General features: G+C 37.8%; 1 protein-coding gene across 2 annotated transcripts in view; it reads right to left on the bottom strand.

The window, feature by feature from the left end:
* The window catches only part of CDH18 (cadherin 18), a 157,164-nt gene extending 144,155 nt beyond the window's left edge, over nt 1-13,009 (bottom strand). For both annotated transcript variants that reach the window (XM_075052261.1, XM_075052260.1), the window contains exon 1: nt 12,782-13,009. In XM_075052261.1, coding sequence (XP_074908362.1) covers nt 12,782-13,009 — 228 coding nt within the window. The remainder of the gene's footprint in view (nt 1-12,781) is intronic.
* Nucleotides 13,010-14,098: the final 1,089 nt, after the last annotated feature.

The following is a 14,098-nucleotide window of genomic DNA, read 5'->3' as shown; positions in this document are numbered from 1 at the left end:
TTGCTGCAATGCTCAGGAACCTCTGAGGTCAGTCAGGGTTCTGCAAAACTCCCAGAAAGTAGAAATACTGATTATGATGAAGCCCAAAGGTTCTGTAGTTTAATTTCATGTTTCAGAACTATATCAAACATTTAAGATTTGCACTTTCTGTTGCTACTATAACCTGTGTTCTGTATTTCCCACACACTTTTGCTCCACATGACATTTTTCCAACGAGTGACAGAAGAGAAACCAAGTTCTTCGCGCATCATCTTAGATCCACAGGTGCCTCCCAAAACATCTTACTACACAAAGCTGATTCATGATCTCCCCCCCCCCCGGGAGAGCTTCACAGACTAAACTCGTAACTGGTTTCTGTCAGAAATTCTTCAGAGGGTACATGAAATAAACAGCACCTAGGACACAGAACTCAACATGCAATTACGTTGTATACCATTCTCCTTGATTCTCTAGAAATGTGGCAAGATCTTCAAATACAATTTAGAGAACAAATCCAATGATTTGCCATTTACATCAGCTGAGAAGGCCAGTCTGTGAAATTCAGATTATTGTCACATTAGCATGGTTTGCTAGAGTTGTTCAGAAACTCAGTATAACCACATAAACCTCTTTAATATGTTAATATGATATTAGATGTTACTAATTACCATATGAGATGCTACACCTACCATCTAGTAAGCTGCAGATTACCAACACTTTAGTGCTTATGTTCTGCTAAATCAAGACAGTAGAGATACAGATTTCTCTCTGCACGATATCTGCACATAGAAGAAGAAAACAAGGAAATGGTAGGTGCAGAGCCCTCTTTTACACTGCATGACTACCTGTTAATTATAGGCTTCAGTGGAGTGATGAACATTTCAGAGTACAACACTGCTTGTTAATTCCCTTGTTTTGTGTTCTTGGATTATGCCTTCAGCCTTATTTCAGTAGATACAAGTAACAAGTCTGCATCTGTTTCACGTAAAAGCATTTGCCTGTTGTGGTGCTAAGAGCCAGGAAAACTGCCTGCCACTCCATGTGTACTCAGGGGGTATATATTACAGCAAGAGGTTTGGAAAGATGCAACTCAACTGAATCAAAGTTGAGGAATAAACTTTGAAATTACTTTTTTCTTTTTTCTATTTTTTTTTAAATAAATGCTGGGATGGGAAGAATGGGCTTCTTGTCATGTACTCTTTGGGAACCCAGTTTACTTCCCAATGCCTCAGTTGAACTCATAAAACTAAGTTTCAGAAGCATGCTGTGAAGGTAAATTAACTAATATCTCTCCAGAATCTTTGGACCCTAGACTGTAGGCAATACAAACCAAAATCATTCACATTTTTTCTATCTTACTTCCCCTTCGCAGTTCATGTAGCTGTAATATATTAATGTAATACATAGTCTTGAAACATATCTTCCTATTTACTATGTTTCAAAATGAGAAAGTTTGAAGAAAAGTGCATCAAACAGCTTTCATTTACCTTCTAGTGCCCACATACATCCACTATTCTGTTCACACTTTAATATGATCTTTCATCAGCTGCCACATGGAGCTGAGGTAATATGAAGACTGAATCACCATTTAGCCTCCAAAGGATCCACATGAGGTCAGAGCAAGGTGATCTTTCAGAGTCACAGGAACAACACCACAAAGAAAGATCAGAAGTAGCAAATCCAATCACGAATTGCTGGAAACTGGGAACTACAATCCTAGAAATTTCAATAAGTGAATGGAATCCAGTTGAATAATGAAGAGTGAGGAGAAAGCATTTCTGCAGAATCTGAACAGATTTTAAAAAGTTTGTCTGCACTTCTTTAATAGCACTGCTGATGGGGGAGGCATGAGGGTTTTAGAAAACACTGTAACTATTGATTGGAAACAACTCAGCAGAACGGAATAGCATGAGAAATGAGAAGCATTTCAAATGAAGATTATTCAAGGTAAAACAGAAGGTCTGACAACCTGGAGCACTCTTGCTCTCCCACCTGTAAACCGACACACTGAGAAGATTCCTTTTCTGCACTTACTTGGTATTGAATAGACTGAAACATCGCAGACAATTTTTCTTGGAGAAGAGTATTGTCATTTAGATGTTTCCAGTTTAATAAATCAATATTGCACCTACAGGTGTATTTAGAGATTACACTGATGAAGACAGCTCCTGAACACCAGTGAGTTTTAAATTCTCAGTTTTTTTGTGGGGGAAGAATATTGGTTTTAGACATCAGAAATGGTTCTAGCAATTTTGAAGAAACTTTAAGTTACAACTTACCACTCAGTAACTACTGAGCCAGAAGGGAAACTTTTACATTCTCCCTAGGGTAGCTATGTGGTTTAATACTTGTATCACATTTCCACCTAGGGATTGTTTTCATTATGTTTTGCTACAAAAGGTTGCCAGAGAAAAAAAAAATTTCTCCCATAGAAAATAAAATCAACACAAATAAATGCTAATATCCTATAGCTCAGAACACTTCCGAGACATGGAGCAGAATGTCTCTTTACTGTGTAAGTGGTCAGTACAAGACTTGTGAACTACTTAACTTCTGCTGAAATAGCAGTTTCGGAGATAAGAATTACTTATATTACTGTAGGACATCATTGGTCCCATTTTTTCAGATACTATACACAATACATAGTAAGATCATGTCTCTTCTCCAAAAGTTACATCTAAGTAGATAAAAAGTCATCATAGTAAAGTTACTGTGCATTAATACTGGCGTTGTGCATTGCTACTTAATATTATGTCTCTTTTGTGAAAGAACCAGGAATATTACTCTCACTTTTGATTTCCAGTCAAGTACATTTGTATATGCTAATTAGGTGATATGCATTCTTTTTGCTACTATTAACCACTATAATAACTGTCAATATCCATAGTGAAGTCAAAGAAGTCATTACATTTGAGGGACACAGAAGTGTCTCTAATAAAAACTATTGCTTTCTGCAGTGGATTCAGGAAGAGGAAAATGATACATAATAGATAAAAGACAGCATAGCTGAAGGTAAAGGTTAATAGCTGTATTAGTAAGAAAGTGGCCACAACTAAGAGCAATTACAGAATTTTCACATCTAGCAATGCTTTTTTTAAACTAAGATACAGGAGGAAGAGAACGCTGGGTATCGCTGGTTTAGGGTTCATACACGGAGGCTTCTCAGTGGGATCTGATTTTCTGTAAGTACCAAATATCTACTCCCTGAAGTCAAAACTGGAAAGAAACCAATCAAACAAGTCGACAACATTATTCAATTCCTAAACAGTGCACTAAATTGGAGCCACTGGAAGGTTTTTTTTAGGTTTGGGTTTTTTTCTCCACAAACAGTGGTTAATGTTATAAGCGATACTACCATGCATGTATTTCAGCTTTTACTTGGAATCTACATCCCGATTTTACGTGATCCTTATGATTAATGATTTAAATAAACAAACCTTGAATGAGTCACTTTAAATTGCCAGTTTGCTTTAAGTATGAAAACTATCTATAACGAATATATTCCTTGTGCTCTGAAAGAAATGTGTCACAATGATTTCATACAATATAGAGGAAAAATGGAGAAACTACTTCCTCCAAATAAAATGTAAAATAAGATTTGCTCATGCTATTAGAAACGTAGAGGAAAATTTATCTAAGAAAGGAAGATGGACTGGAAATGCTGAGTTCATCAGTAATAGCCTCTGACACAATCAAGTTTGGAATAATATTTAATATGACAACAAATCCCTGTGATATAGGTGTGCGACAGGCAAAACTGATTTTTGTTAACATTTATTTAAGCTAAATAAAGCTCAGCTATCTGTATTTATGGACATGCAGCTCTGACTTCTTGAATGCATAGATTTTCTGTCAAACTGTGGCTTACTCTTAATTTCTACGTGCTATAGTTTTTACCTGCTGAACCTCAATTCATTATTGAGAGACTAAATAGGAACAGTGCTGTGGCATTAAACATCAAAGCATCCTATACTAAGCAGTTTTACCAATTTCATACATGAAGAACTGTGTTGTTTTCTTTACTTCTAGTCTGTTGTGCTATTTTTTTGGAAGAATCCTACTGCTTGTGGGAGGAAGGAAAGGAAAGTGAAAAATCATTCCTGATTCACATTCCTCACACAACAGGCAGTAGTGGCAGGTGCTCTGAGGATCTCTTCCTACTAAAGCATGTTCTGCACAGTTTCACTTGTCACATCCTTCTAGATGAAAAAAGGAGAAAATACCCAACTGTGGTGATATGCATTCTATTTGCCTAATTATCATGTTTGACTTCCTGGACTTTTTTTAATCTTTGTAGCTTGATATACAGTAAATAGGATTATTTAATCTAGAGTTTCAATCATTCAATAGAAGTGTTCCTGTCATTGTATAAACAAGTTAAGCAGAAGTCCAGCTAACATTTCCTTTCATAAATACGTCTTGAATGAGTTGATAAAATATACTGAACAGCCAAATGATGCAGCGGCATCTTTAAAAAGACAACAAGGCATGTGGGCATGAAAAGTTACACAGGCAATGAACGTGAACGAGCACCTCTCTTAAAACAAGGTTGAGAAGGTACTTGAGAAGTAATGGACATGTTAATACACACTTGAGTTTGTTAGCATATCTTCAGCTTCATCACCTACTGGTTTAAGATTAACTGGTAAGTATCCTTAAAAACGAAGTTACCAAGTTCAAGATAAATATAAAAGGATGCAGAATTGTCTTTGTTTCCTCACTGCCACATCTTATGAATGTAACTAACACACCATGTCTTTGGGTTTTTTTTTAAATACAGAAACTAAGTATTTTGGCATTTTATATAATTTTGATATAATGATTGACAGAAGCTATGCATACAGAGTATACCCTAAGTTAAAGATGCAATTACAGAGAAGGCAGTTTTACCACACCAACTTCAGGGCGGGTCAGCCTTGACCAGCTGCTAGAACCTCACCCAGCTGCTCTCTCCCTCCCCTCCTCAACGGGGGACGGGGGGGAGAAAATAAGATTAAAAAAAAAGTTCACGGGTCAAGATAAAGACAGGGAGATCACTGACCAATTACTGCGATGGGCAAAACAGACTAGAGTTGAGGAAAAGTAATTTTAACTTATTGCCAATTAAAATAGACTTGAGGGGGGAGAAACAAAGACAGAAAGCTAAAACAATTCCCCCCCACACCCCCCCTCCTTCTTCCCAGGCTCACCTTCCCTCCTTCGCTCCGGACTCCACCTCCTCTCCCCCGCGGGGCGCAGGGGGACGGGGCAGGGTTCCCTGTGCCCAGCCCGTGGCGGCTCCCCGCTGCCGCTCCTGCCTCCTCAGGCTGTTCCCTGCTCCAGCCTGGGGCCTTCCTTCCCCGGGGCTGCAGGGAAACCCCTGCCCCACCGGGGGTCTCTCTCTGCCGGGGAGGGGGGCCTGGAGCACCTCCTGCCCTCCTCCCGCTCTCCCCTCGGGGCTGGCAGGGCTGTTTCTCACCCCGTTTCCCTCAGCCCTTTTGCCCTTTCTTCCCCAGGCTTTCCCCGAGGCTGAGGGGCTCAGCTGTGCCCGGCGGTGGGGCCGCTGGAGCCGGCGGGAACCGGCGGGAACCGGCTGGGGCCGGTCTGGCCCGGGGCAGCCCCCAGTCTCTCCTCACAGAGGCGGCTCCTGCAGCCTGGCCCCCGCCAGCACCTCGCCCTGTAAAACCAATAACATCACCAAAATGGAAAACAAGGTAAAGGAAGGAACAAGGCTAGCTAGGTACAAGGCTGGCTTCCCCCAGCTATTATACTATTATAAGTAAAAAAAATTACTGCTAAAACATTCAAGTGAGAAATGGCAGTTCTACCGAAAAGACATTTTCATCAACATAGTCGTTCAGTGTAAAGATCATGTAAAAGCCACAGAACTTCAGCTGCTGGTGTGTCGAAATCACAAAAGGGTAAAAAATAAAAAGAGAAAGAGGTCAAGTTTTGCACAGACTTTTTCAGTCTGTAAGAATCTTGGGGAAGATCAGATCACCTTGACAAAATTATTTTGAACCGTTAATTGAAATAACAGTCTCCACATAGCAAACTGATGTTTTGCAATATAGAACTGACAGACTGTATAAAGCTTCCTCACAGAAAGTTATTACTTTGACATATTAGACTCAATGTTGCTGTTTTGACATAAAAGACCAAACTTCTTCTTGGTGCAATTCCACGTTGACTTAAATGAAGTTAAACCAGGTAAACACTTTATCCCGTGTCTTTGCACTAGGACTGAACTTCAATATGTTCATGCTTTTCTTTTTGTTCATTTGGTCTGTGAAGTCAAAATGCCCTTCTCAGTCTGTATATAGCCATTTTCTATCAAAGGACTGCAGTGCAAGAGCTATGCTTCAGGAAACCTCAGATATGGCTGAACACACTGGAAGAAAGTCAGATTGATCAGGCTGATGAAAGCACTCTCTTCCCTTGAGTTTGATTTTTCCCCAAATAACTTTTGAATGTTTAGAGATTCCACTTCAAAAATAATAAATAAAACCTAAAGGTCCACAGCATTCTATGACTTGTAGAATTTGAGTAATGTGCACGCAACCTCTCAAAAAGAAACCAACAGCTGTTGCATAAAGGTAGGGTTACTATTAGCATCAAGGCAGCAAAGGGGGCTGTCTGTGCCAACAGAACTCAAAAAAATAAAGCAAGTACACATGTGCACATTTTTATTTTGAAAACCTTTTGGGTTGGCACAGTCTTGAGTTAGCTTTTTGTAAAAATACAGTAGAAAATGAGATGGCTAACATGATATAGGACCATATAATGTTGCACAATACTGACCTCAGATTTGATGACAGCAGTTAAGATGGAGAGGGCATGTTTCCTGTTTCTTGGTAAGGCTGCTCCCTGAGCAACAGTGGGAGACAGATGGGAGAATAAAGAAATAGGCACTGTCCTATATGATCAGTGTTGGCTTTCCATCAACTCCAATGGCACTGAATCAAAATGTTATTTAGCAACAGTAAGGGTGACAAGAATTAGGACCTGAGTAATCAGAGAGCAGAAAAGCATAAAAATCAAATAGATAAAAAGTACTGTAATATCTGAGGTTAGTGACCTAATGCAATGAAAATGCTGTAACAGGGAAGAAGATGATTTTGAGTAATGAAAGAGCAGAAAACCATAAAGACTGAAGTAAACAGAAAGTAGTATAAAATCTGAGGTTAGTGACCTATGGAGAAACTGTAACAGGGAAGATTTTTTTTAATTAAAAGGACTCTATTAAAAATACAAACCTCTACTACTTCAGTGCAGTTACGGATGCAAAATAAGTGCAAAAATCTATAATCTCAATCTTTCACAGATTTCCTGAGGTCCTTTGGAAGAAGCTGGAGACATTTCAGTCTTGAACTGAATTAAACATTGTGAAGCTAAAAACTTTGCTCAAATATTAAGTGTACTCATTCGGTGTTGGTCTTCCCCCCAAGAGCCCTGGAAGAATTAAAAATTTAATCTCTTTCACAGTAGACACATGAAATATGTGATTTTAAAGCTTGCTGAGCCAAAATCCCTCTCCTTTTCTTTTTCCTTTATTTTCTATATAGGTCTATTCTAGTATAAAATTTTAAAGAAGCAACCAAAGTCCATAACAGAACAGAAAAATCTGTGGTTGCATATTTAGGTTGTTATTGCTACCACGTTTTTACTAGTTATAGAGGGAAATTATTTTATCTAAATATATCTTTTGTGAAACTAGCAACCTAAAAGGGAGAAAATGAGATGCACATTATTGTAGATGCTGATTATGTAACTTGCATGCCTTTTTACAAAGGTATGAAAATGGCGAAAAAGCCTTGTGCAAAATCTCTAGACTGTAATATCTACACTTTTGTTTTCTTTATCATAAAAGAAAAACACTTTTTTATCAGAATAAATTTTGGAACTCTTTGCTTATGTTTAAAATGCTGAAACATCTGATATGCCTTATTTTATGTAAACCTCTAACATCGAATAGAAGAATTTTAATTGTTAAACTCCACTTTTATTATAAAGTATACGTATTTTCCCCTTATTGTTATTAAATCTGAGATGTGAAATTGCCTTGATATGATCAGGGAAGATTAGATTCACTCTCCTGTATTAGAACTGATTTATTGCAATGACATGTCACTGTGTTTCTTTGAAAAAGAGTTTTGAATGACAAGACTGTTATGCTGTATTTCTGTTTTCAAGAGTAAAATAACAAATTAATAGAATTGCTACCTTGAAAATCCAGTATAACACCTGGTATTTCATTCCTAATCTAACTTTCAGTACAATCATTTCAGGACATTTTATAAGCTGTTACTTTCCTCTTCCCTCTCCTGTGTTCACAGTCATTTCTTACTGTTCCATACTTCCTTATCTCCCCCATCAACACAAACTGAAAGTGTTTTTGAATTACAGGTAAAAAGTAACAACTAAGTAAGGTGTCACTCCCCTTACCCCCCAAATTTGGGAAGAAAAATGCAGTTGAAAAACACGACAGAGTTGAATACCTGAAAAGCCATTCCTATTTACCCTTGAGAGGACATCTGAAGTGGATTAAGAGGTATACACTTGGTATTTCAGAGATCCAAAGGGTCACAGAGAAATCAAGCGTCAGTCTTTTTCATTAAATTCCTCTCCTATTCCCTCTAATAGCATGACTCACTCAGCTTCAAACCAACACTGATCTTCCCTTTACCACTGCACATTTACTTCTCTCTTCAAAGTATAAAGGACAGTGAATGTGTAGTTATGACCTGTTTCCAGTGCAATTCACTTTTAAGAAATATCAGAAGGAGCAGACCTTCTGGAGACAAAGCAGTGTGAAGGTTCAAAATGAAGACTGTTATGGGCTGAAACATGTACTCTGTTTCTCTTCTTTCCTGAAATTCTTTATTTGTTATTTGTTTTCCATATCCTGACACATGAATTATCTAACCTGGAAGCATGCAGAAAATACGAGAGAAGTGTAAACTGTTATCAGCCATGGTGACTGAGAAACGTTAAAGCTTGCAGCCCTACAGCGCAAGTTTTTCTAGATTTCCCCAGGAGAATCTTCATTCCTCTGAGCTGGTGCAGTCAGTACCCTACTCCTCACCAGGCCATGGTGCATTCACTAGCCTGCCCCTTTCAGTGCTCACAGCTATGTTTTCATGAGAATAGTTCTCATCAGAGAGATGCAAAAGTCAAGAAGTCTCATGTAGCTGAAAGCTGAGTTCCGTGGATTCAAGCTGCTTATTTGAGACAAGCATATTTATTCCCACTTAATCAAATTTCCACAGTTTCTCCATCACACACACACACACACACTTACTTGCACCCACAGATGAGCAGTCTGTCAGAACTAACATTATCAGATAGTATTGATAATTTGGAAGTTTTCGAGAAACCCTCCCCAAATAATTCATCATTTTAGAAAAAGAAGTCACTGTGGTTTTAAATTCTTTAAAGATACCTTTTTTAATACAAAACTGTTTTTGGAGTTGTTTGTTCAGGAAAACATACCCTGAAACATTGAAGACTTACCCCAAGTGCAACAGCAGGGAACTAGTTCAATAATCCCAGAACCACAGAAAATACTTAACATCTGTGAAAGGATCATTTCTCATTTCTACCACAACCTCATTTTTCCAGAACTGTGTTTTGCCATGTTTGTATAAAAACCTTCTGAGTATGGCTAATATGGATTAATTTTATACAGATTTCCAGTCTCCAAATGACATTTTTTCAGAGAAAAGAAATAATGATTGAGGAATGGAGATATGCTTGATATTAAAATATAATGATGACTTGTTGTCCTAGCGCTTGCTGTATAACAGATGATGGCAGTAAATTAATCCATCCTCTTGACAGTCATTTCACGATAAGAATGAGAAACCTTACCATTTTCATTGCAGGCCTACCCTATTCTTGTACTCAGTGTGCATTTCCATGACAATGACTGTAATCTTTATAACAGCATTGTACATAATGACTCTGCTTTCTGTGATGTTACTCCCAAACTGGGTGTGAAAAATGTGAAAGGACAGATCTCAAATGGCAAAACTCTCACCAGTGAAGCAGAGTAGTCTACAGAATTAATAATTGACAGAATTGATAGCGTGCTGCCACCGAACAGAAGCCTGGAATTAAAGGGCACCAGTCACATAGCCTTGCTTCATAAACTGAGGTGCTTTGCATGAAAAACTCTTGTTAAATTAAAGGCACGTAGAATAAGACCTTGATGAGGTGTGTACAATTAAATGCAACATCAGTAAACCTTCTATTTTTCAAAATGAAAAGGAACTCTTGCACAATGACCACTACTGAAATTTTGCTAAAATTATGACAGTCTCAGCCTGGCTTTCCTTTTTTCTGAATTAAAAATACATGCCTGAGCTAATGTGATTGATCTTTGCAGTAAATCAGGTCATCAGAGCCATCACAACAAATGGAAAATAGAGTACAGATGCTTCTAAGTCTCACAAAGCTTCTGCAAAGATGAGCTTACTAATGTTGTGAAGTACTCGGAGTAGAAAAAGATGAATACCACAGGGAATTCTTTGAGGAAAAGGGGAGAAAAATTGGTAAGTACAGAGGAAGAAATGTCCTCAAACAGGGCATGTAGTCACATTCTGACCACAAAGGATTAAAAGAAATCCTATTCATTGATCTCTGTAAATGTAGCATTAATAGAGTGGCCAGAGGATGAAAGAAAATATATAATGCTATCATAGGAACATAAAATTGAAAGGGACCATCCTTTAGCTCACTGAGACCAGGACTCTGTTCTTGAATGCAATCATGTCTATAAATGCCTTCATAAAGACAAGCACACTTTACTTTGAAATCCCTTTAGGTTTGTTTCTATTCTTCCTATTAGTAGACTCTTCCAGAATCTCACTTGTGTTCTTATTTCCATTCTAATTTAACTCATGGCCTCCAAAACCTCATTTTTTCAAGTAAAAGCTGAATCAACTTAAACAGCAATTCTCTTTCCCTTGTGGTTTCTTCTGAAGTGTATTTATAGAATAATACATGCTCTCCACTATTATTTGTGGGAGTAATTAAACAAACATTTTATTCTCCACCACCCCCCCAACCATAGTGTTCGATTTTCTCTGCATAGCTTCATATATAAATTCATTTTTCTTGGCCAAAAGTAATCATAGCAGTAAACAGGTTAACATTATTTTTCACAATGGCTTCAATACCATTTTGTCTCTGTTTTGATTATCTCAGCTTTTGCAGCTTAGTATCATATTTACCTTCTTTAAGGTATGACAGTAGAGGCAATAATTGATCTGGTGACCAGATCTTTCTCTTCCTCTGTCACTTACACCTGAAAAACCAGTAGTGTATAACAGAAATTCATGATGATGTTCTGTAAGAGCCTTATCACGTTGTGGTCCTGAGCTTTACTCTGTATCTCCATATGCAAATCTTATTCATGTTACCTAGCTCTTTCCAGACAATGTTTTGACTCTCCTGCATAGCTTTGCAACAGGAACATGTTTGTAAAATGTTTCTTCTATTCCAAAATCATTCATGAAAATGATAATCAGCCTAAGATGGGTCTGGAAGCATACCTCCTCATCCCCTTACTCATTTTAAAAGCTTCTCTTTCAATGCAACCATCTCCACTTAGAAAGGTCCTTCCCCAGTTTACATTTCCTGCACAAATCTCCACAATTTTCTGTATGCTAAAATACTTGGTATTTTACTAAGGTTGGCATAACTAAATTTTTTTTTTTTGGTCTTTGTGTTAACAGTATCTTAAATACAGATGCTCCACTTGCTGTTTTTAGTTAAGACGATACTGTTCAAATTTGAATGCCCTTGCTACCAGACATCTGTGATTTCAGAAGCTACTGGTTTCCTTGGATATTTTTCATAGTCTAAGATATACTGCTCAGGATTCCCAATTTGAAGGCAAATTAAAATGAAATAATTCCTCTTCCATGACCTCGTCTCTGTTAACCATCTTCCTTCACCCCTCATAGTCAACATCTTTCTCCATTTTCATTAAGGAAATTAAGATCCATCTAGATTACATAATAAAAAATTGTATCATAATGCTGAAAGGCAGTATTCAGGGGGAGAAAAGCTCCATCTGTCACACATCTTGCAATAAAGCTATATATACAGTTTTGTGTTATTTTAATGCAAATTTAAAACCCAAGCTATACAGACAACTTTACACACGATAAACCAGACTTCAGTTGGCCAGCCTACAACTGCATCAGCATGAACCTTATGTCTGAAGCTCACTATATATGTCAAAACATAAATGCAGGGCTTGTTCTCACAGGCTTCTGAGGAACTGTAACAAGTAACACGCCTCCTGCCTCTTTTTATGAAGAAAGTCACAGTAGATTTCCCTTTGGAGCAGTCCTTTCCCACCCTACCCTTAGAGTGGAATGAATACCCTATGGACCCTGGGCTGCGCTTATTCCCTGAAGTAGAACCGAATCTTACTCTGAAATAGTCTGGAAAAGTCTTTAGCAGTGATGTATTTAAGCCCCATGCATTTGGGGTTCTAGAATCTGATGTAAGAGGATCAGTTACACTCACGCTGTGTTTAGCTGAGCTCAGAAGAAATGCTATTTTATCATATTTTAATATCTTCATCCTATTTACTTTTATTTATCTTTTTTCTTTATAATAAACACTGAAAGTATACATAGACAACTGGCAAGTTCACTGTGCATGTATGTAGCAATCCAAGAGTCATCCTTTAAAAAAGGTGCTGCCGTCTAAGGAGATACCTGGTTGTCCTCTATCAATGCCACATTTCAGAGGATGGGAAAACCAAAACCAAAACCAAAACCAAAAAGAAGACAACGAATAGCCTTACCTTTCCTACATATTGAGGATCTGGTCCCATGTGTTCTTCTAAAACAAAGAACTGATTCCACACCCATCCACGCTTGGGACGATGATGCACTTCTGTTTCACCTTCTGCGTGTTTGGTTTGATTTCTAGTCACCTTGATGGAGCCATGGTGAGCAGCTCCATAACACCTCTGCACAAAACAGAGACAAACTAGGACTGGGCAGATACAAGATGTACTTGTAATTCTCATTGTAGGATAAGCTTCCTGTTCAAGGTTTTCTTTCTCTTGTCTTTTTCAGCTGTAATCCTTTAATAAGTTCCCGAGACAGAAGGTGAAGCCTGGTTCAGAAATACAGTCCAAAATGGGTTTTTCTGCTTGCTCATGGTTTAGCTGCCCATTTGGGAAAGCTCAAATTATATTTACATTATGAAAAGCTGACTGGAAAAATTGATATTTCTTCTGAGCTCTTCACGATAGAGTTCCACAGCCGACCATTTTCTATCTAATAGGGAAAGAAAAGAAAGCCACTTACTCATCACTAAAACCAGCAATTTTCAGGTTTCTGACCTTAGATTACACTCACAGCTGTACTAACCAGTCCCTCAAAGACTCTCATTGTAACTAAAATTTCTTTTCAGTCCTTCCTGTAAAAGTGTTTTATGATTGTTTTTATTAAAATACCTTAAGGATTAGCATGGCTCGTCCAAGCTATGAAAACAGTCACATTATTAAAAACTGGATTCAGGACAGTTCCTTTGGCCTTTACCTGCAAATCACTGACCTGGTCTGGCAGTAAAATAAAATCACTGCTACAGTGTCATTTGATAGATACTGATTAGTAATTCATTTCATACGCGTTCTTGATCTTCTGTACACCACACAGAGATCCAACATGGTGAAAAATACCAAGGCTATGATGGGTTTCAAAAGAAAGCCTCCAAATTGGGCTTTGAGGGATTCTGAGTTAATATTAGAGCATACTACAGGAACTTTCAGTCAAAATGTGCACTTTTACACTGTGTGCTTTACATAAATTCCAACCAATATCATACTGGAACCTCACAAAATTATTTCATACTGACAGAAAGTTCAGGTACTGTTGTTTAGATGATCAGTATTATTTTTATAAAAGCATCTAAGTTCTCAGTGAGCATATTTTGTCAACTTCAAAAAGGAAAACATAACCTTTTCTAGTACAATAGTAAAATGTGAAAATGCGCATGGAGGTTGATGTAGCGCTTAAACCAAAGTACCTCGAAAGAAATGAAATAACTCTTCAAACTCAGATAAACAGTCACCCTAAGGTAACCATTCAGTTATCTGAAGATATCAAAGATG

The sequence above is a fragment of the Buteo buteo genome, chromosome 20 (assembly GCF_964188355.1).
Source record: "Buteo buteo chromosome 20, bButBut1.hap1.1, whole genome shotgun sequence".
In the NCBI taxonomy this organism is placed as follows: domain Eukaryota; kingdom Metazoa; phylum Chordata; class Aves; order Accipitriformes; family Accipitridae; genus Buteo; species Buteo buteo.
The sequence above is the reverse complement of the archived record's forward strand: the minus strand, read 5'-3'. Positions and strand labels throughout refer to the sequence as shown.